The sequence below is a fragment of the Bos taurus genome, chromosome 11 (genome assembly GCF_002263795.3).
Source record: "Bos taurus isolate L1 Dominette 01449 registration number 42190680 breed Hereford chromosome 11, ARS-UCD2.0, whole genome shotgun sequence".
Classification (NCBI taxonomy): Eukaryota; Metazoa; Chordata; class Mammalia; order Artiodactyla; family Bovidae; genus Bos; species Bos taurus.
This window is the reverse complement of record NC_037338.1, coordinates 22,040,159-22,062,445: the sequence shown is the minus strand read 5'-3', so window position 1 is coordinate 22,062,445 and position 22,287 is coordinate 22,040,159. Positions and strand designations below refer to the sequence as shown.

General features: G+C 40.2%; 1 protein-coding gene across 5 annotated transcripts in view; it reads left to right on the top strand.

The window, feature by feature from the left end:
• The window catches only part of THUMPD2 (THUMP domain containing 2), a 40,063-nt gene extending 18,343 nt beyond the window's left edge, over nucleotides 1-21,720 (top strand). Inside the window, exons 7-10 of one of the 5 annotated variants that reach the window (NM_001192222.3) lie at nucleotides 3,126-3,197; nucleotides 3,707-3,821; nucleotides 13,650-13,758; nucleotides 20,771-21,720. In NM_001192222.3, coding sequence (NP_001179151.2) covers nucleotides 3,126-3,197; nucleotides 3,707-3,821; nucleotides 13,650-13,758; nucleotides 20,771-21,095 — 621 coding nt within the window. In that variant the 3' untranslated portion in view covers nucleotides 21,096-21,720. The other 4 variants (XM_010809929.4, XM_024998477.2, XM_059891151.1 and 1 more) reach the window with 4 other exon arrangements.
• The last annotated feature ends 567 nt before the right edge of the window (nucleotides 21,721-22,287 follow it).

The window sequence follows — 22,287 nt, the reverse complement described above, 5'->3', positions numbered from 1 at the left end:
CAGAGGAGTTGGGAGGGCTACAGTCCATGGGGTCACACAGAGTCTGAGGCAACTTAGCACACATCACATGCTATATTTGATATCTCTAGCGGCTTTAACTTTTTTCACATATTTATCTGTTCCCTCCAGAAGTTTCATTTCACTAGATGTGTATTGTTGGTTCTGCCTGTTTTCGCTCTAGCTTTTAAGGGACTTCCTACCCTTAGATGTGCACAGCATGGTTCTTTTTGGGAGAACACAGTATGGCCCACCGTATAAATGATCCCAGTATCCAGCCTTCATCCAGGCGGCCCCTCTTTGGAGCTTGGTACCTAAAACTGCACAAGCAGCTCAACCTTGAGTAGGCTAATGCCATGGAAACTGAAATTTAAGCCTGGGGGTGTTAGGTATTTTTCATGTTCAATGTAAACCATTCTCCTTCATACAGATCATAAAAGCAAGGAAAATCAAGTTCTGTGTAAATCTTGGTTATTACTTTAAGCATATGGAAATACTTCTCTGCCACTGTCTATGTCTCCAGGTGTCATGACAGTCCTGCAGTAAAATCAGGACATTGAAAAATATTTAAGGGCAGATCACCTCATCGAAGAGGGACTGTGGGGAGAAAGAGCATGGAGTTTGATACATTTTAAGTCGTTAATAAAAATTAGTTCTCATACTGCTATTAATCTTAAAATTGTCATTTAAATCATTATTCTTTTTGTTACTTTTCTGCCCCTTCATGTAGGGATCCATATGACACTCTGGTAGAATTTAGTGTCAGGGAGAAGCTTCTGAAGGACATTTTGTTTCTTTTCATCAGGTAGCCCCTGGCTCTGGCTGAACCCCGCTGTCTTCTGAGCACTCTGCCTCCTCTGTAGACAGACCAAGGGACCTCTGGGCCTGGCGCTGGGGTAGGTGTCCGGCTTGCACCTCGCTGCCCTTTCTGCCCAGGATCTCTCGCTGCCTTAGAAGCACGTGCCATCCAATCATCCTGGTCATCTACAGATCTCTTGTCACCGCTGTACTAGTATACAGCATTATTCCTGTCAGAAATCAACTCAGTGTCTGCGCTATCTGATCCCTTAGTGTCTTGCTCTCCCTGCCTCTCATGATCTGCTGTAGTCACATCCTAGAATTTATCATACCCAGAAAAGTATACCTTCCCCAAATCCCAGAAATGCTGCTCTTATCCTCCTCCTCCTTCCCACTCACTTCCTCCTGTGCCCTGCCATCGTTTTTTAACTCCATGAGACCGCTAGTCACCGGTGGCCCTGTGCTGTGCTGTGCTTAGTCCAGTCGTGTCCGACTCTTTGCAGCCACATGGGCTGTAGCCCGCCAGGTGCCTCTGTCCATGGGATTCTCTAGGCAAGAATACTGGAAAGGGTTGCCATGCCCTTCTTCAGGGATCTTCTGACCCAGGAATTGAACCAGGGTCTCCTGTATTGCAGGCGGATTCTTTACCGGCTGGGCTACCAAGGAAGCCCAGTAAGTGGCCCTGCTCACCACCTGTACTCAGCCCTCCCTCCCCACGTGGATTTTAGGCTCTATCATTACAGTCATTCCCTTGAGCATACTTGTAATTCTCCTGCTTCTTAAGTGACATAAATAATGGAATCAAAAGAGAAGTTTAACATGTTCTCACGAGGTCTACCAACATATTGGAATTACAATGGCTTATAATTATTATAATCATTATAATAAATGAACTGTCCTTGTTTTGCTCCCTTACTTGTGTGGATTCCATTCCCTCGTGCCTCCTTAAGGACTTTTTTCTCTACTGGGTCATTCCCATCAGCATGTGCACGTGCTATAATATCTTGCAACTTAAAAATGAATTGACCCTCTCCTGAACCCACATGATCCATCAGCTCTCACCCCCTCCTCTGCTTCCCTTTAGAGAAACACTTAGGACCAGCCATCCATATTTGGTGTCTACTTCTTCCTTCCCGTGCTCTCTGGTGTCCCCTTCCCTCAGGCTCTTCTCTGAGCACGCCACCGAAACCACTCACCTTGCTTAGCCTACCCGCACGTGGTCACTGTCCCACTCCTGCCTGTGGGATGTTTCCCCTTTGTTTGAGGACCAGCCTAGGCTCTGTGTCAGGGTCCTCTGCTGTCAGGGTACCCTGCTGGGCCTTCATCTACCAAACGTTGGTACTTAGGAGATCACCAGCATCCAGACGATAGGCTTATATATTTTTTTTACCTTCTCTTAAAAACTTCAGTCACATCAGACCATTGTCATTTTGTAATATTCCGCATTGCCATCCATCCTGTCGGTTCTTCCTTTAAAATATACCCAGAATCCAACTACTTCTCCCCACCTCCACCAATGTCACTCTTTATTCGGGCCGCCATTATCTCTGCCTGGATTCCCTAACTAGCCTCCTCGTAACTCCCCTACTTTTCTGTGGTCCTTTCTCACCAGGGCAGCCACAGTGATCCCTTTGAAATGTTACATCATGTTTCTCCTCTGCTCAGAACCCTGCAGTAGTTTCCCATCCTTCAGAATAGAATCAGAATCCTGGTAACAGCAACAAGATCAGACATGGTGTGACACCCTCTGTCCCCCAGAGGGGAGAGTCATTAGTTTCTTTCCTCCAGATTTCCTGCTCTCCTCTCAGGTACAGAGAGGAGGGCCCCTTTCCTAACCTCTTCACATTGTGTGTGTCATGCGACTGACGTGCTTTCCCCAATTAAATGTTGGTGGAAATGATGTGTGTCAACTTCCAGATGGCACTTTAAAAGCCAGTGCCTGATTTGTTGTGTTTTCTTTGCCTCTGCTGGTGACCCCTTCACTGTGTCACTTTCCGGGTAAGAAGCAGAAGCCCCACGTGTCATACTGTAGGCTTGTACCATGAGCTGCACAGTTTTTTAAACCTGTAGGACGTGGTGGTTGTAATTCTACACAGCGCATCTTGGTGGAGCTGCCTGGCCCCCACTGTGCTTTGACACACTGGTCTCCTGCCTAATCTTTAAATGTGCCAAGCAGACACCTGCCCTAGGGCTTTAACTACCTGAAACTCCTAATAGAGTTGAGAAAGGAATCTTTACTCTGAAATGATTGATTCCTCAAGTTTTAGGCTTCTTGCATAATACCTGTTACAGTAGATTTAACAGCAGCAAATCCACATTTCTATCTATAGGCTGGTGCAGTTGTTTTAGATCCAATGTGTGGACTTGGAACAATACTTTTGGAAGCTGCTAAGGAATGGCCAGTAAGTTCTAAAGTTTGGTAAACCAAGCAGTGTTTTACTTTAATCAGTGTGTGTTGTGTATTCACTTAACCATTATTTACAGGTAGATTGTCTGTTTAGGGATTATTATTTTTAATTATATGAGTTACTATTTACTTGTAGTCAAAGTAGACTATGAAAGATTAATTAAATTACTGTGTTATTTCTTTAAATACTGTGATAAATTTAGGAAATTATGACAGAATTCCAGTAACTAGTCATGACCTACATTATATAAATCCCTCAATTCCTTAGACATTTGTATTTTAAAATATTAATTGTAAAATGTTAAAAATTAATGTGTTAACATTTTACCAAAAACTTCTCGGGTTTTGGTCCTTGAATGTTATTTTAAAGAAATATCATAAATTTCTTTTAATGTGAATTAACAAATCTATTGATTTCATTTTCATCATTTGAAAAACTGCAAGTAGATTTCCTTAACTACATAAATATGGTTTTATTTACAATGTGAGTTTCTCCCCTCACAGCATGTATATTACGTGGGTGCTGATGTCAGTGACTCCCAGTTATCAGGTGCATATGACAATCTGAGAGCTGCAGGCCTCAGGGATAAGATTGAGTTACTTCAAGTCTCTGTTATAGGTAAGATATTAAAAATGCAAACTTTTGGGGGAAATAAACATGTGTAAACACACTTAGAATCATAATATAGAACACCACTCCCTTTTCATATGTTAATATAAAGGTTGAATTATTTATACCTTGTGATATATCTTTGGGGCCAATACTCAGTTTACTTCCAATATTATAATTGTAACTTTTTTATTTTTCAAAAGATTCATTGTCAGGAACTATATTTATGTAGTTTCCCTAAGTATGTAAGTAAAGGCATGCCTGAAAAGCATGGTACAAAGTAAAAGCATCTTAAGAAATTTTAAGATGTGTTTGTTGCATCTGAACCATTTCTCATATGATAACAAGGGATCATTTAATATAGGCATAAAATAAACAGAATAACAGCAACAATAATTTGTTGAGAATCTGTGAATTCTTTGCAGTAAACTATATGAAATGTTTTGAATTATCTTACCTTCCCCTTGCTTCAGTTGGATAGTATTCCTATGTTATGGAGAATGAGGTAACAAGCCTTCCCAGTTTGCTACACCAGTACTACTTTTAATGCTAAAACAGAAATTCTAAGGCAAACCAGGATTCATCACCCTGTGAGGCAGAGGAAAGCCATTACTCCCTGTTTACTGATGGGGAGTCAACAGCAAGAAACATTATAAGGAATCAAGTCTATGGAGTCCAAAATAATATTTTACTAACACACATGGTATTTAGACTGAGAGAAGCCTCACATTCCTCCTATCTTTCTGTCAGTGTGCCTTTCTCCCTTAAAAGTGACCACATTTAATTCTCAGCTAAGAAAATCATGTTCTCTTGGCACAGTGAGAGTAGGTGATAGACAAGTCCCTGTAATCTAGAGAAACAGTATATTGTTAAAAAAAATTGTTCTATGATAGTAAAAAAGTAGTAGAAATGCATTGTTAACAAAATATTAGGATAACTTTTCTATATAGATGCATAATAAAGTAGCCTCAAAGAAGACATTGTATTGTTGGTTGAAGTTTCATAATTGTTTGCTGCCAGTGACTATCTTTTCAATCTTTCTGTCGAGGTTTTTAATTGGACTCTGTGCAACACAAGTTTCTAGAGGAAGCTGAGGGATGATTAGATTGAAATCAAGTTTTCATATACATTTCTTTAAGAAAGCTGTTTTTTTTTTTTTTTTTTTGAGATCTTCAAGAAAAATGGAATAGCTCTATAAATTGTTCCAGAGCAGTGGTTTTTCCAACTCTTTACAGTCTCAAAAGTGCCTTGGTTGCATGAGAAAGGAAGTACTAATTTGTCCATCAGAATATCGCTGCTGTACCAGCTCAGCTTTCATCAGTTATCATGTTTTGGGTATTTCCCATAAGATTTCACTTTAAAAACAAGCATTAAGTGCTCAATTGTTAATAAAGAAAAGTTTTTTTTTTTTTTAAGTTTTCTATTATACCTAGTAGCCAAATAAATCCTAGCTTTTTAAAAGATTAGTCTTTTTATTGTCTGTTAAGAACAGACAATAGTAGAGCAAGGATGGAAACAGAGAGACTAGTTGCAAGACTATTGCATTAATCCAGGTAAATGGTGGTGGCTTGGGACAAAGTGGTATTGATGGAGGTGTTGAAAAGAGGTCAGACATATATATATACACACACACATATATATATGTATATGTATATATACATCGAACGTAGAGCCAACAGGATTTGTTAGTGGATTAAATGTGAGAAAAAGAACAAGGATGACTAAGCTTTCTGGCTTGAACAGCTAGAGGGTGGCATTGCCGTTCATTGAGTTGCGGAAAACTGCAGGAGGAACAAGAGTTGGGGGCTTGTTCAGTTCCACATGATGATTAAGAACCATTAAGATCTCAAGGTAGTAGTCAACATACAAATCTGGAGTTTAGGGGAGACAGTGCACATCACTAGTCTAGATAACATTTACATCCATGAGATCACCTAGGAAATGAGCACAAATAGAGAAGAGAGAGGCTTTCTCTGAGGATGAAATGCCTAGAGTTCTGGAGAGTGGGAATCTAGTAAAGGAACCACCAGGGATGAGAAAGTAAGAGAGAATCTGAGCAAGAATGAGCAACTGTGTCAGATGCTGCTGGTTGGTGAAGCAAAGCTCAGGCTTGACCAGTTCTGTGGAGCAAAACTCAGGCCTAACTGGTTCCGTGGAGCAGCAGGAACAAAGGCTTGCCTGCCTGAATGGGATCTGGAGAGAACAGGAAGAGGTAACTTGAAGACAGCTAGTTCTCATCATTCTTTTGGGTAGTTGGGCTGGTAAGGGAAGCAGAAAAGTTGGCGTTCTACTGGGTATGTTGTGGTTCACACCATATTCTGCACAGTTCATGAAGCTGCCAGGCTGCTCTGGCATCTGGGAAGTCAGGGGAAATATGAGAAGTGATAGGTTGGGTGTGAAATATGTGTGGGAAATAGGGGGTGAGAAGCCCACCTTAGAGAATTTGAGTGTTTTTGCTACAGTGGCTTTATCATACATCATATGCTATAAGTCCCTTTGTTTGGTAACACTGTTCTGTAACAAACTCTTTCAGCAGCAATAAGGTTTTAAAAGTGCATATTTAATGAAAAATTATATACTGAATTACTATTTCTCAAGAAAGCTGTTGATGAACATACAACTAAAGTAAAATGTTTATTTACTTTTATCATGCACTGTGAGGGCAATGGTGATAGCAGTAACCAAATGAAATAAACTTGTTTATAGAGGCATCTAGCATTTACTCCAAAACTTAGTTCATTATTTCAAGGAGAGCAAGCCAAAATTTAGTGTTTATCAGATGCACAGAAAGAAATGCATTTAACTATCACTCTGTGAAGCATGACTTTTCATTTAGATCAAATGACCACTCTTCTAAATTAATTTTGTTCATTTTCAATTCCAAATTTTCTTATGTATATAAACAAAATGAAGCTATAGCTATTAGTACATTGGCTCCATTAGCAGAAGACCTCTGCAGAAAGTTAAATGTTACCAGTTTGTATCAGTGTTACCAGATCCTTCAAAAAGAAAATTAGCTAAGTCAAACCAGTAATGGTTTAGTATTCCTACCCCCTCCCAATTCTTGGAAATTTAGGAATTTTTTTTCTGTCAGAGATGAAACATCTTTCATTATTGTGAACGCTACTGTAGATTCAGCTCAGCACTGCACCTGTGTCTGTTTATGCATTGTTTGGTAGACCACAGAATCCTGGTGAAGATTAATGTTCTTATTAAATAAAGAAATCTATGACAGAGAAATGTACTTAGAATTTGACATGGTACCTACATAATTCATAATTACCTCCAAACAAACTGTGATGTTCTGAATTGAAATAGTAACTTATCAAAATAATAGACTTAAAAAAATTTTTTTAATATACACAGAGTAACTAAACTGTAGACTATCTGTAAAGATGGTTGAATGCAAAAAAATTCAACCTGACAGTACATGCTTTTTTGTTTGCCCATCATTTGTTGGGTTTAACTTCTGTGCAGAGTCAATCATGAGAAACGCTGGACTGGAAGAAGCACAAGCTGGAATCAAGATTGCCGGGAGAAATATCAATAACCTCAGATATGCAGATGACACCACCCTTATGGCAGAAAGTGAAGAGAAACTAAAAAGCCTCTTGATGAAAGTGAAAGAGGAGAGTGAAAAAGTTGGCTTAAAACTCAACATTCAGAAAACGAAGATCATGGCATCTGGTCCCATCACTTCATGGGAAATAGATGGGGAAACAGTGGAAACAGTGTCAGACTTTATTTTTCTGGGCTCCAAAATCACTGCAGATGGTGACTGCAGCCATGAAATTGAAAGACGCTTACTCCTTGGAAGGAAAGTTATGACCAACCTAGATAGCATATTGAAAAGCAGAGACATTACTTTGCCAACAAAGGTCCATCTAGTCAAGGCTATGGTTTTTCCAGTGTTCATGTATGGATGTGAGAGTTGGACTGTGAAGAAAGCTGAGCACCGAAGAATTGATGCTTTGAACTGTGGTGTTGGAGAAGACTCTTGAGAGTCCCTTGGACTGCAAGGAGATCCAACCAGTCCATGCTAAAGGAGATCAGTCCTGGGTGTTCATTGGAAGGACTGATGCTAAAGCTGAAACTCCAGTACTTTGGCCACCTCATGCGAAGAGTTGACTCATTGGAAAAGACTCTCATGCTGGGAGGGATTCGGGGCAGGAGGAGAAGGGGACGACAGAGGATGAGATGGCTGGATGGCATCACCGACTCAATGGATGTGAGTCTGAGTGAACTCCGGGACTTGGTGATGGACAGGGAGGCCTGGCGTGCTGAGATTCATGGGATCACAAAGAGTCGAACACGACTGAGCGACTGAACTGAACTGCAAATGTTTAATCCGAGTTTAAAATGGGAAAAAGACAGTCTCTTTAGCAAGTGGTACTGGAAAAGTTGGACAGCTGCATGTAAATCAATGAAGTTAAAACACATCCTCATACTGTGCACAAAAATAAACTCAAAATGGCTTAAAGACAAACATAACCCTGGAGGTGGGAGAGAGGCTTAAGAGGGACAAGATATATGTACAGTTGTGACTGATTCGCATTGCTGTACGGCAGAAACCAATACAACATTGTAAAGCAGTTATCCTCCAATTTAAAAAAAAAAAAGATATAATACCATAAAACTCCTACCCTAGAAGAAAGCATAGGCAAAGCATTCCCCGATGTAAATCGTATCAATGTTTTCTTCGGCCATTCTCCCAGGCAATAGAAATAAAAATAAACAAAGGGACCTAACCAAACTTACAAGCTTTTGCACAGAGAAAAGAACACAGACAACCTACAGAATGAGAGAAATATTTGTAAATGATGCATCCAACAAGTGCTTTATCTCCAAAATACACAAACAGCTCATACAACTCAACAACCACCACAAAAAAAAGTGCAATCCAAGGAAAAAAAAATGAACAGGATACCTTAATAAACATTTCTCCAGAGGATAGATGGCCAGTAGGCATATGAAAAGATGCTTAGCATCACTAAATATTAAAGAAATACAAATCAAAACTACAATTAGGTACCACCTCACTCTGGTCAGAATGGCCTTCATTAAGAAGTCTGCAAATAACAAATGTTAGAGAAGATGTGGAGAAAAAGGAACCCTCCCTATACCATTGGTGGGAATGTAAGTTGGTGTGGTCACTATGGAAAACAGTAGGGAGGTTCCTCAGAAAACTAAAAATAGAATTATCGTATGATCCACCAATCCCACTACTGGGCATATATACTCAGACAAAAGTATAATTCAAAGAGATACATGCACCCAGAGGTTCACAGCAGCACTATGCCCAATAGGCAGAACTTGGAGACAACCTAAATGTCCATCAGCAGATGAATAGGGAAAGAAAATGTGGTACATACGTGTGTGTGTGTGTGTGTGTGTGTGTGTGTAATGGAATGCTGCTCAGCTGTAAAAAAGATGAAATAATGCCATTTGCCGCAACATGGATGCAACTAGAGATTATCATACTAAGTGAAGTAAGTTAGAAAGAGCAAGACAAATACCATATAACATCACTTAGATGTGGAATCTTAAAATATGGCACAAGTGAACAGAACAGAAAACAATCTTCCTGTTCACAAAACAAAAACAGGCTCACAGGGAGATCAGACTTGTGATTGCCAAGGGGAAGAGATGAGGGAGTAGGATGGACTGGGAGTTTGGAGTTGGTAGATGCAAAGTATTACATTTAGAATAGATAAACAACAAGGTCCTACTGTATGCCACAGGGAGCTGTGTTCAATCTCCTGGGATAAGCCATAATGGAAAAGGATATAACCAAAGAACTGTATGTGTATAACTGAGTTACTTTGCTGTACAGCAGAGATTGGCACAACATTGTAAGTCAACTATACTTCAGTTTTCTTAAAAATGTTTAAATTTTTGAAGATGTACTGATAGCTGATGTACCTAGCCAGAGTATCTTATAATTGTGCTATAAACTTTTTTAAATAAACAAGTTGCCTAATTGTAGTTGCAGTTTTTTCAGAATTCATTGGAAATCTGTAATCAAAGAATTCAACAAATGGAGTGCAAAAAAACTTTTAAGTTTTTAAAGTTTTTGATAAATTGCAGTCATTAAAAACAAAACTGGCAACAGCACTTTAAAATTATCTCCCAGATGCCAAGCTACATTTTGCATATTCAAGACTAATTATGGAATTCTGAATTAGCAATACATATAGAAATTTCAACTTCATTGAAGTATTTGTATTCTCTATTTTATGAAATCAAAAAGAATAGTATAAAGAGAAAGATAGTAGAAGAGAAAAATTTCACCAGCAGCAATCAAATAAAGAAAAGGCATAATCTAATGCAGTAAACTTCAAAATCTGCCCACAATGGAAACAAAATTATAGAACAATAGCCAATGAAATAGTGGCTACTTACAAGGTTACTAGGAGAAGGCAATGGCACCCCACTCCAGTACCCTTGCCTGGAAAATCCCATGGACGGAGGAGCCTGGTAGGCTGCAGTCCATGGGGTCGCTAAGAGTCGGACACGACTGAGTGACTTCACTGTCACTTTTCAGTTTCACGCATTGGAGAAGGAAATGGCAACCCACTCCAGTGTTCTTGCCTGGAGAATCCCAGGGACGGCAGGGCCTGGTGGGCTGACATCTATGGGGTTGAACAGAGTCGGACACGACTGAAGCGACTTAGCAGCAGCAGCAGCAGCACAAGGTTACTAAGGCAAAGTGGGACCCAGAAATATCATGCTCAACCAAGATATCATTTTAGTACAAATATACTTTCAAATATAAAAAGTTCAGGCAACGTTTCACTAACAAGCATGTCAGAGGGGGAAAAATTATTAAAAATTAATAAAACCCAGACATTTAAGAGATGAACCAACTGAGGAATAGAAAAAGTCAAGGTGAAATGGCCGGTCATGAAGATTAAATCAAATATACAAGTATATGAGCAACTGAGAATTACAAGATAGAATGCCATTGTTATAAACCTAGATGATGGAAAGAATAACAAAGTACAATGAAAGAAAATATAAAAAGGATGTGCTCAGCCTTGTAAAAGTTCTCAGTTTACCCAGTCTCTTGTCTACATATATACATGAAAGTTATTTTAAAGGCTCTTAAAACTTTTGGAGAGAAAATATCTTAGGGCTATATCCTGGTTTTAAGCAGTTCTTACTCAAACTTATCCCAGAAGGAGGGAGTAAATAGGACAGTTTTATTCAAGACATACCAGTCTTTTACCTTTTTTTTTTTTTCATGTTTTTGAATCATCCTGCAGAGATGTAAAAAAGATGATTTTTTTACTTGTTTTAAGCTATGTTTCTATTTCAGAATTTTATCTCCTTAGTTACTAACTCTTTGTTCACAGGCAGTTCAAACATTTAATAATTTAAAAGATTTTACTGTGTGTTGACTCTTATGGGTCAGGTGCTCGTGATTTTAGGAGTTCATGCATCAGCATCCCTGGAAGTAGGGCCAGCAGTTTGCGTTCTTCCAGGCCCTTAGTTGATTCTGATCCACATTAAACATCAAGGTTGGTTGTAGGGCCCAAGATTTTGCGTTTATAGTTCCAGGTGATACTGATTGTGCTTCTCTGGGGACCGCATGTTGAGAACCACTGCTAAGGGAAAGGCAAGTTGGAAAGAGACCCATCTGGAAGTAGCAGCCCCACTAGGTCTTTGAGGAGCCGTGAGAAGAATTGTGAAGTTCTGCAGCGCTTCCTGGAAGGATTCTGACCCACTGGCTCCCCCTGGCTGTCATCTCCTTATACACGCGAGAGAGGACGTTGTAAATACTGACAACAGCTGACAATTACTGACTGCTCATTGTGTGCCAGGCAATGTCTGTTGATACTTTCTGTAGGTTCCTCACATGTTAACTTCTGAGATAGGTACTCTTATCCCATTTTACAGATGAGAAAAGTAAAGCAATAATTTTCCAAAGTCACACAGCTGGTAAGTGGCAGCGCCAAATGCAAGCTGACACCAGAGCCTGCACAAAAGCCCGGATTATTTTCTGTTCTATTATTGGAAGATGACACTGGTTCTATGTAAAAGATTACTCCCTTCTGTCTCAGTGATGTTTATTCCTTCATCTTCTAAAATGATTTAAAGCAGTTCGGTAAATTATAATACAGAGTAGAAAACTTGCAAATGAAAGTAGACTAACAAGCAGGGGAAAAAATCCAAACCAGAAGATGGGCAGCTCGTGTTTGTTGTGTGTTTATGTAAGCAAAAGACTTGGGCTCAATCTCAAGATAAGTTACTGCCTGGTTCCTCATGTATAAACGTTTGATAACCATGTTTGCTCATTGTCTTTAGTAGTTTTACAAGTATAGTTACAGTGTTCAAGTGGATGTGTGCGTGTTCAGTTTGCTCAGTCATGTCTGATTCTTTGCAGTCCCATGGACTATAGCCCGCCAGGCTCCTCTGTCCATGGGATTTCCCAGGCAAGAATAATGGATTGGGTTGTCATTTCCTCCAGGGTGTCTTCTGGACCCAGGTATTGAACCCGATCTCCTGCATGCAGGCGAATTCTTTACCGTCTTTACCGTCAACCCAGGGATAGAACCCACATCTCTTGTGTCAGCAAGCAGACTCTACCACTGAGCCACCTGGGAAGCCCCACTCTATATCAATGCCCTAAAACTAAATGAAAAAAGAAAGTGAAAGTGATAGTCACTAGTTGTTTCCGAATCTTTGCGACCCCATAGACTGTAGCCCACCAGGCTCCTCTGTCCATGGGATTTCTCCAGGCAAGAATACTGGAGTGGGTTGCCATTCCCTTCTCCAGGGGGTCTTCTGGACCCAGGTATTGAACCCGATCTCCTGCATGCAGGCGAATTCTTTACCGTCTGAGCCACCATGACGTTAAAACGTGACTTGGGGGAAAAAAAAAGATTTCCTGCCTAGTTCTAACAAAATATCATCCCATTACTTGTTTTCTAACAACCCACTCTTTCTTCTATTAGCAAATGTTCATCCATTAGACTTTCCCAGATAACAGGATTTTTTGTTTTGTTTTTAAATTTCCTGCCAACAAAAATTTGTATTCAGAATAGTAAAGATTATTTAAATTCTATTGTGTTTCTATAGAATTAGGTGCTGTCTGAAATTAAAATAATTTTTTAAATTTAGATGGTGGTAGTAGAAGTATAAAGAGTGCAAAGTGAAAAGTATAATCAGAAAATGTGGAAGTTGAGATTGGGGGTATTACCTTGTGGTAATTAATTTCTGAGAATAAAATGTAAAGTTGAGAAAGAAATTTAGATTTGATAATCAAACACTATATTTTGTTTTAGTGATGTCATTTTCTTGATTATTGATTGTTTAACTTTTTCTCTAATCTTAGGACTTAAGTGGATGTTCTTAACCTTTGGGGTTGCCATTAAAAATACAATGAAACATATGTGTCACTTTTCTTAAAAACAAATAAATCTACAAATGGATTTTATATATGATCATGAAAAGAAAAATGAAAGTTATAGGATATAATTTTGTAAAAGGTTTTTCTAGGCATCCTAATAGATTTCTTCTTGGATCTAGCAATTTTCTTTTCATGTAATATTTTTAAAGAGTTTAATTTTCTGGTTAATTTAAAATTCTGCTTAACTTATGGCATATTTTATTACACTTGAAAAGCCACTTTTCAAAGAACAAAATACAACAATTGTAACATCTATTTTTAGTGATTCTGAAAGCCTTCAGGATCTTGTCATTCCTTAGAAACAATATTAGAAGCCTTAAATTTTATTCAGTATGCAAAAAATCCTGTGTACTTCAGTTTTATCATATTTAGGTTGTAAATGTTTGAACTTACTGTAATAGAATTTTCTCATTTTTGTATTTCAGAATTGCCATTGCCTTCAGAAAGTGTTGATATTATTATTTCTGATATTCCATTTGGAAAAAAGTTTAAGTTAGGAAAAGACATCAAAAGGATGCTGCAGGAGATGGAAAGGTAAGTTGTTGAGTCTCTTTCCAAAATCTTTGACCCATGGGGCATTTAACCAAAATGTATTGTAGCTCTTCAGTTAAGATTTGATTACATTTTAGTAATTTTCTCGTGTTTTTATAGCTTAATTTTCTAAGATTTCAAATCAGAAGTTTATATAGTTATAAACTTGATATAGTTATTCTATATCATCATACTATAAGTTTTATTCAGGAAAAGATAATTTTTCATTATAGCCAAAAATTTGAAAATCTAAAATAGTGACATATATTTCAGTCACTGAGCTACTTAATTTACATATTTACTTCTAATTCTCCCCCAACCCTGCCTCCTATGTGTTAATCCCCCACATTTTACAGGAGAGAAACCAGGACCCAGAAATATTATCCTTCTCAAGATCACAGAGCTACTGAGCAACAGGACAGAATTTACATATGAAACATTCAGTCAAGTAGAATGATGCCTTCGTTGTTGGTTTGAAATGAAAATGCAGAAGTGCTAGTCATGTAATGTTTCTAAGGTCAACCTCAGGGAATATAATGCAGTGAAGTGAAAGTGTTTCTTTGAGAGGTTCAAACAGTGAGACCTGAATATGAATTTTCCTGATCATTTCAGCTGATAAAGGAGAGAACCTAGAACACAGAGGAATGAAGGGACATGGATAAGGGGTCCGTTTGTATTAAATTGTCTCAACTGAGTGTGTGATGGTGCAGGACAGCGTAGTACATGGTCAGGAGCCTGTGTGTAACCCTGTTCCACAGTTACCTGACTTGTGACGTCACCTGGGGTCTCAGCACCTGTAACTCAGACATTTCCTGAGCTCCTGTATCGCCTTCTGCTTGATGGAGCATTCCCCTCGAGATTTTGCAATGCTGATTTCATATTAACATCATTTCAGGAACTTCTGAAAAACATTGATACCCATTCTCCACTCCTCCTCTTTGAGACTTTGATTTAATCAGTCCAGAGTAGAACCTGGGCATCCAGTATTTTTTATCTCCCAAGGCGATTCTGTGGTGCCCCAAGGATTAATAACCACGGCCTTTGTGCCTAGCGTGGTAACTTACCAGTTGTACTGTTAAGCTAGCCCGTGGTGAGATACTACTGTAAGAGCATGTTACACTTAATATGAAACTTTCCACCCAACCTGGAACTTTCCACTAGAGGTGGCAGCTTAGCCTACCTGATGATCTAGTGCTGTGTATTTTAAACATCTTCACAAGTCACTGGAGGGCAGTGTTTGGAGTAGACTGTCCTTTCATCGCTAGTAAAATTAGACCAGCCTGACTTTCTCTCGGTCAGTTTTGATTTTTATTCTAAGTAACTGAAAATGAAACTAACAGATATGACCACCCTCACATTGTTTCAGGAAATTTAAATATTTACGCGAGAATCAGGAAGACATTCAAGATTTCCCGCGTAATTCAGGTGCCTCCCAGAAAGAAAAATGGTACTGATTAACCTATTTGCAAGGAAGGAATGGAGATGAAAATGTAGAGAATGGGCTTACAGACACTGTAGGGGAGGGAGAGAGTAGGATAAACGGAAAAAGCAGTATCAACATGTATACACTATCATGTGTAAAATGGATGGCTGGTGAGAAGATGCTGTGTGACACAGGGAGCGCCGTCTGGTGCTCTGTGATGGATTAGGGAGGGATGGGAAAGGGAGGGAAGCTCTAAAGGGAAAGGATGTATTTATAGTTACAGCCGTTTCGAATCGTATGGTAGAAACCAACACAACACTGTAAAAATTAAAAAAGCAAAAAATTTTTTAAATAAACAAATTTAGAAAAAAAAATTATGCCTATGTACATAAGGAACGTTCCTGGCTCCTGTGCCCAAGCTTCCTTGCTACATGGCCTCAGCCTTTATTGTTTGGCTTTTGACTTTTTCTGGTTTGAGGTTTTGTACAGGCCATATATTGTAACACAATGGTGAAGAGCATGGTCTCTGGAGTCAGAATACTCAATAGTTCTTCTGTCATTTCTGTCCTAGGCATGTTGTTCAATCACCCTGTGCCTCATCTTTAAATAATAGTACATACTGGATAGTGTTGGCCTGAGGAGTCAGTAGATTTAAAGCTCTTAGGACAGGCTAATTTTCCAGGCCAGAATACTGGAGTGAATAGGTGTTCCCTTCTCCAGGGGATCTTCTCAAGCCAGGGATCAAACCCAGGTCTCCCACATTGCAGGCGGATGCTTTACCAGCTGAGCCACCAGGGAAGCAAGGACAGTGCTAGGTGCCTTGAAAGCTCTCAGTAACTGTTAGCTCAGACCTGATTTTTCAGTGTAGAACAGTTCTGGTGCTTTTGAGAAATAGGTGGGGATATACATAAATATATCTAAAGTATACATAACTTTTTTCCCAATGACTTACCAGTAGTTTACACTAAGAAAAAATACAAAATAAACATGTTTATAATAGGCAATGGAAATATTGGGTCCTGAGTGTAACAGAGCACTGGATTCTTCAAGAAAGAACATACAATCAGAATTTTAAATTGTCGGACAGATGATTGCTCTGGTGGTGTGAGCGCTGCACTCTCAGCTCAATTATTTCCTCCTTTAATTTACTTCAGCAATAACAATCTCATGTATGCAAAGGAGAAATACAGATAAGTATAATATTTGAGCTTTCTTCTCAACCAGATGAGCAAAATTAGAAATTTAACTTGTTCAGCTTGAAGGAAGAAGTCACTAAATGCCCAGAAGATTTGAGGTGGATTCATGGAAGAAGCATGATCTCAGTGAAATTTAGAAATTTGCAAAGAATGAAAAAGGAGACCACACCATGTTTTATACATGCAGATATTCTAGCAAGTACTTCTTGGGTAATAATGAAGCAAAAAGAATGTTCAAAAAACAATGAATATACCAGACTGCTTGGAATAGAGACGAGTGGTAGAAGGTTAAGGCCTAATGCCATCCAAGTTCAAATAAGTTGGGTGTTTGTGTCATCTACCCCTAGCCTTGCAGGTTCACATGTAAAAGAGAAATCTCTTTTATGTTGTTTGATACAGAGCTTCTCCAACTTATTGACCACGTAATTCTAGCTGGTTTCTTTTTTATATATACAAGAAATAATCTCTCATACTATACTAGTGTTTATAGGAATCCAGTTTGAGACATATTGCTTTATAATTTCTGAATAGCTTTCTTAGTAAGAAATTTATATGTATATGAATGTGGAAAGATGCTTAGAAGGACATTTTATCAAAAATGGTCACCTCTGAGTAGCAGGATTCCAGGTGATTTTTACTTTCTTATTTTCTTCCATTATGTGAAAAAAGTTACAATAAATTAATTGCTGAACGTCCTGTTAGACATCATTCCATGTACACATATACAAATAGATGTTTTCAACTTTATATTAATAGGATCATCCTTAATTTACTGCACTGTATAAACTGCTTTGTTTTTTCCACTCAGAAATATGTCACAATCATTCTGATGAGTCGTTGTAATGTACATGATAATTTTCAGTGGTTGCCACAGTGGTTGCATTATATGTATATACCATTATGTAGCCTGCAGAACTCGGGATGGGTATTTAGGTAACTTCCACCATTTCATTTTAATAAAGAATAACATTCTGAGCCATCTTTGCACAAACAGTTTTTCAAACTGACTATAATGAGTAAGTTATTTAAAACCACAGTGCCTCTGTTTCTTCATCTGCAAAATGGATATGGCAACAGAATATACTTGAATTCTAAGGACTAAATGATATACAAAGCATTTAAAACAACATTCATCACATAATACATGCATGCCTGCTGAGTTGCTTCAGTCATGTCTGACTCTGTGCAACCCTGTGGATTGTAGCCCGCCAGGCTCCTCTGTCCATGGGATTCTCCAGGCAAGAATACTGGAGTCAGTTGCCATGATCTCATCCAGGAGATCTTCCTGACCCAGGGATCCAACTCACATCTCTTACATCTCCTGCATTGGCAAGCAGGTTCTTTACCACCTGCTTCTAGTGCCACCCAGGAAGCCCTTGATACTGATAAGTATTAGCCGTCTTTGCCATTAATTGTCACTATTATTCTACTACTGCTACAGCTTCTGCTCTTATATCTTAGAATAATTTCCTAGATGTGAGATTGCTGGGTCAAAGGTTATATACATTTCATATTTTTGATATATTATTGCTAAAGGGAAAGGGAAAGGGAAGTCGCTCAGTTGTGTCAGACTCTGCGACCCCATGGACTGTAGCCTACCAGGCTCCTCCATCCATGGGATTTTCCAGGCAAGAGTACTGGAGTGGGGTGCCATTTCCTTCTCCAGGGGATCTTCCTGACCCAGGAATTGAACCCAGGTCTCTGGCATTGTAGGCAGACCCTTTACCATCTGAGCCACTAGTCAAGCCTCCATATTATTGCTAAACTACTGTCCAAAAAGTTATATCAATTTTTGTCTTTAGGAATACTCATTTTTTTCTAATCTTGCCATCTTGAGTGTGGTAGTCTTTTTATTGTTGTTAATATGGTAGGTGAAAAATTGAATCTCATTTATTATCTTAATTGTGTTTTTTCCTATGTGTTCAGAGATACCTGTGTTTTTTGTTTCTGTCCCCTGGTGTCCAGCCACACCTTTCACCTCACCTCCTCCTCTCCCAGTAGCAAGAGTTTATCCCCTTGGTTCCTGTGTCCTCAGGAACTGTTCTCTGCCCACTTCTTTCTTACCTTCAACCTGTCCACCTCCTCATTCTCTCCAGATCCAGTTATCCCTTCCCCAGACATTTTTGTGGCCTTTCATACTGACACACTGTACTAGGCAGTGGGGATCTGGCTGTGAACAGGACAGAGTTTTTGCCCACGTGGGGCTGGCACTCCGGCATCGGAATACAAATCATGAATAAATCAACAGAATAATTTCAGATCACGATAGATACGATGAACACTAAAGACGACATTTTTGCCAGAGAGTGACTAAGAGAGCAGCAGTGGCTTCCTTAGATAGATGCTCAGGGAAAGGCCTCTCCAAGGAGGCGTCTGAACTCTGAGACCTGAATGATGAGAAGCACACAAGGGAGTGGGTGTCAGTGCCCCAGAACAGCAGAGCTGGATGTCCTGGGGCAAGAAGAAGGGCGGTCAGTTTGTGGAACACACGGTGAGCGAAGGGAAGCAGGCAAGTGGGAGCCGAGAGTTTATTTGAAGTTTAATGGTCGAGAGCTTCGCAGGGATGTAGTTGTGTCTGGTGTGGAAACTCAGAAGGGGAGGTTGGGGGATGATGACAGATTTGGAAATAAGACCTGTCAGGCTGCGGTAGTGTGGGCAGAGGAGAGCATAGAATGAAGTGGATGAATCTGTGATGTCGTTTGCAGACAGACTCGTTTAGATTGGCGGACTGTTGAGATGAGGGAAAGCTACTTCAGCTCCTGACCTCATTGCTGGGTGTGGTGGGGGCAGGGCTCCCTTTAAGTCTTGGTCCTCCAGCTGGCACCTGGTTTCTTAACCTCTGCAACCAAGTTCTTCAGAGAAAAGTCTATACTTGTTCTCCTCACCTTCCCACCCCCGCCTTGCCTCTGCAGACCAGTACTGGCTCCTGGCCCCAACTAGGAGTGCTGCCCCAGAGTCACTAATATCCTCATCACTTGTTAGTCCTGTAGCATTTGACACTGTTGAGACCATTCATTCCTGTCTTAAAACTCTGCTCTTCTGGCTTCCATGCTATCACCATAGTTCAGACCTTCTCCTTGGCTGTTTCATGGGCTCTTCCTTCTCCATCCTTCCTTGAATGTTAAGTCCCTGTTCCTTGACCCCTTTTCTCTCCTCTTTCTGTTCGTCCACCCTAGGTGATCTCATCCCCCATTATTGCTTTGTGTTTGTTAAGTCCTTCAGTTGTGTCGGACTCTTTGCGACCCCATGGATTGTAGCCCACCTGGCTCCTCTGTCCATGAGATTTCTCAGGCAAGTATACTGCAGTGGGTTGCCATTTCCTGCTCCAGGGGATCTTTCCCATCCAGGGATCGAACCTGCCTCTCATGTCTCCTGCAGGTGGGTTCTTTGTCACTAGCACCACCTGGCTTTATCTGCCATTTATTATGGGAAACTCAAATCTCCACCTCCGACCCTGGTCTCTCTGACAAGCTCCAGACCCTACGCCCAGCTGTCTGTTGGCCCCCCGCTCAGCATATTCCACACGAGCTCTTCCATCCCCTCGTCCCGCCCGCTCTGGTTCCTCCCAGGTGGACTACCTTCAGTATGTCCTCTCCACAGCTTCCTGTCTCTGCTCCCTTCCCTGCCTCGGGCACCCCCTTGCTCCAGTCCCCCAGTCCCTCGGCCCAGCTCACTCCTGCTTGTCCTTCACACCCACTGCAGCTATTCTCAGCCTCTGAGAGTCTCCCCCACTCCGAGTGCCCAGGTTTGGGTCCCACCTGAGGTGTTTCCGGAGCCCCTCACCCTTGCCTCAATAGTGGCGTTTGCCACATATGCTCTTTAGCTCTTTCCTTGCCTCTCTCTCCCACTGCTCAGTCGTCTCTTTAGCAACTCGGGACTGTATGTCCTCATTCATCACTGTTTCCATGTAAGTGCTGTATAGACTTTGGTCAAGCGATTGAGAAAGTGAATCCTCCCCCACAGGCTGACACTGCCGGGCCTTCCCTGTCGCCCTTTCTTGTTTTCGTGCTCAGTCCTTCCTGGGGACTTTGTTCTGTTCTTGTTCAGCCTGCTGCCTTTCATGTGCTCAGATTCCTCAGGATCCTTTCATTTGCCTTTTCCTTTGTACAATCACTTATTAAACTGTGACTACAAATTACTTTGAGGCTTGCCTTTTAAATAGAGTAAAAATAGATAATTAAAGCAGATTTGTACTAGTGATTTCATAATTACTATAATGAATATGCATTATGGAAGATACTACCTAATTATCAAAATCCTCGTATTTAAATGGCTAAAATTAAATTTCAAATTAAGAACACCAAATATTTTAAACAAAGTGGGATTGTTTGTTGTCTACAAAGAAAGAAATACTCATACTAATTACCTTTATTTATTTATTTATTTTTTGTGCCAGAGTGCTTCGTGTTGGTGGGACCATCGTGCTGCTGCTCAGCGAAGATCACCACAGGCACCTTAAGGGCGGTGAGGCGAGTAGCGGCCCTTTGAATTCCCAGGGCGGCCACACAGAGGAACCTGGAGGCGAAGAGCGCTTGACTCCTGCAGAAAAAGCTGCTGTATCAGAGCCAGTGTCATCGCCATTCGCAGCCAGCAACCAGGGGCGCTTGGACAGAATGCCACCGCTTGGCTCTTTGGTGCCAGTGGACTGCTACAGAGTGAGCCTTGGAAAAACAGACGCCCTCATCTCCAAGTATAAGAAGTCGCACTCCCCTGGGCGATAGCGGCTTGCTGCTACTGAGTCCTTACATGTCAGCTGAACAGAGTAGGGGGCAGTTGTTCCAGGGATCTTAACAGTGCCAGAGAGTTCCAAGTCAACAGATTCCCCTAAAGCAGGGTTGTGGCTGCTGGACGCCTCTTCTTCCATAAGAATTCTGTTTAACACTCTGAAGAGTGTTTCTGACAGAGGATAATTAATTGATATTTGAACTAAAGGACTCTTAAACTTGCCCTTCTGTCAAAATGTGAACAGGTCTGCTCTGCCCACACTGTTTCTAAGCAGAAGCTTCAACTTCAAAGCCAAGGTTTTCAGAGGCTCACCATCAAGTGTATCTCACTCATCACAAATTTGATACTGTCTTCATTGTCAGGTTTTTTGAAACATAGAAGCTTTTATTTTTTGATATTTAACTCGATTTTTTTGAGCCTATAATTTTCTTCTCCATTTGAATGAAAAGAACTTTTATTCACAGTACATTTTTTATGTCCCATGTTATGTAAAGCATCAGTGGGAATAATAATATGAATTAAACCAATATCCTCCAACATAAGGGAAAATAAAGTTTTGTTTTTGTTCTAAAAGCATTGTCACTTCATTCCTACTTAAATTAAATGCATCCTTTGTGTTCACTTCTTAAAGTTGATGAAAAATATGATTTTTTTCCATAGCATAATATAGCTTCATGGCTGCTTTAGTACCATTTGAACAATGTTTCCATTTTGGGGAAAATTCTCACCTTGTGAATCCCACCTCTCCAAAATAGAAGCAAAAACTTGTTTCTGGCTAGGGTGCGATGTGTAACCTCAGCTCAGTTATCAAGGCCCACTGTCAGTGTAGGGTGAGTGGGGTACGTGGGATAGGTGGGACATTTACCCAGAGCACCTCATAGTGGGCCCAGTGGGACAGTAATCTGTTATGTATTCATACAGTAAATACTCATTGCAAACTTACTATCTGCCGAGGCACTTTTTCAGCCCTTGGAGCTATCAGTGAACCAAGCAAATCCCTGCCCTCACAGGATTTAAAGCTAGTGGGGGAGACAGATAAAAAACGATAGACATAATAAGTCATTTATTTGCTAGGTTAAAAGATAACCTAGCGAAGATAATCTAGGTAAGTAGAAGGACCTTGCAGGGAGAAAATAGAGCAGAGTAGTGACGAGAACATAGGAGGATGGGGGCAAATGTTTTGCATTC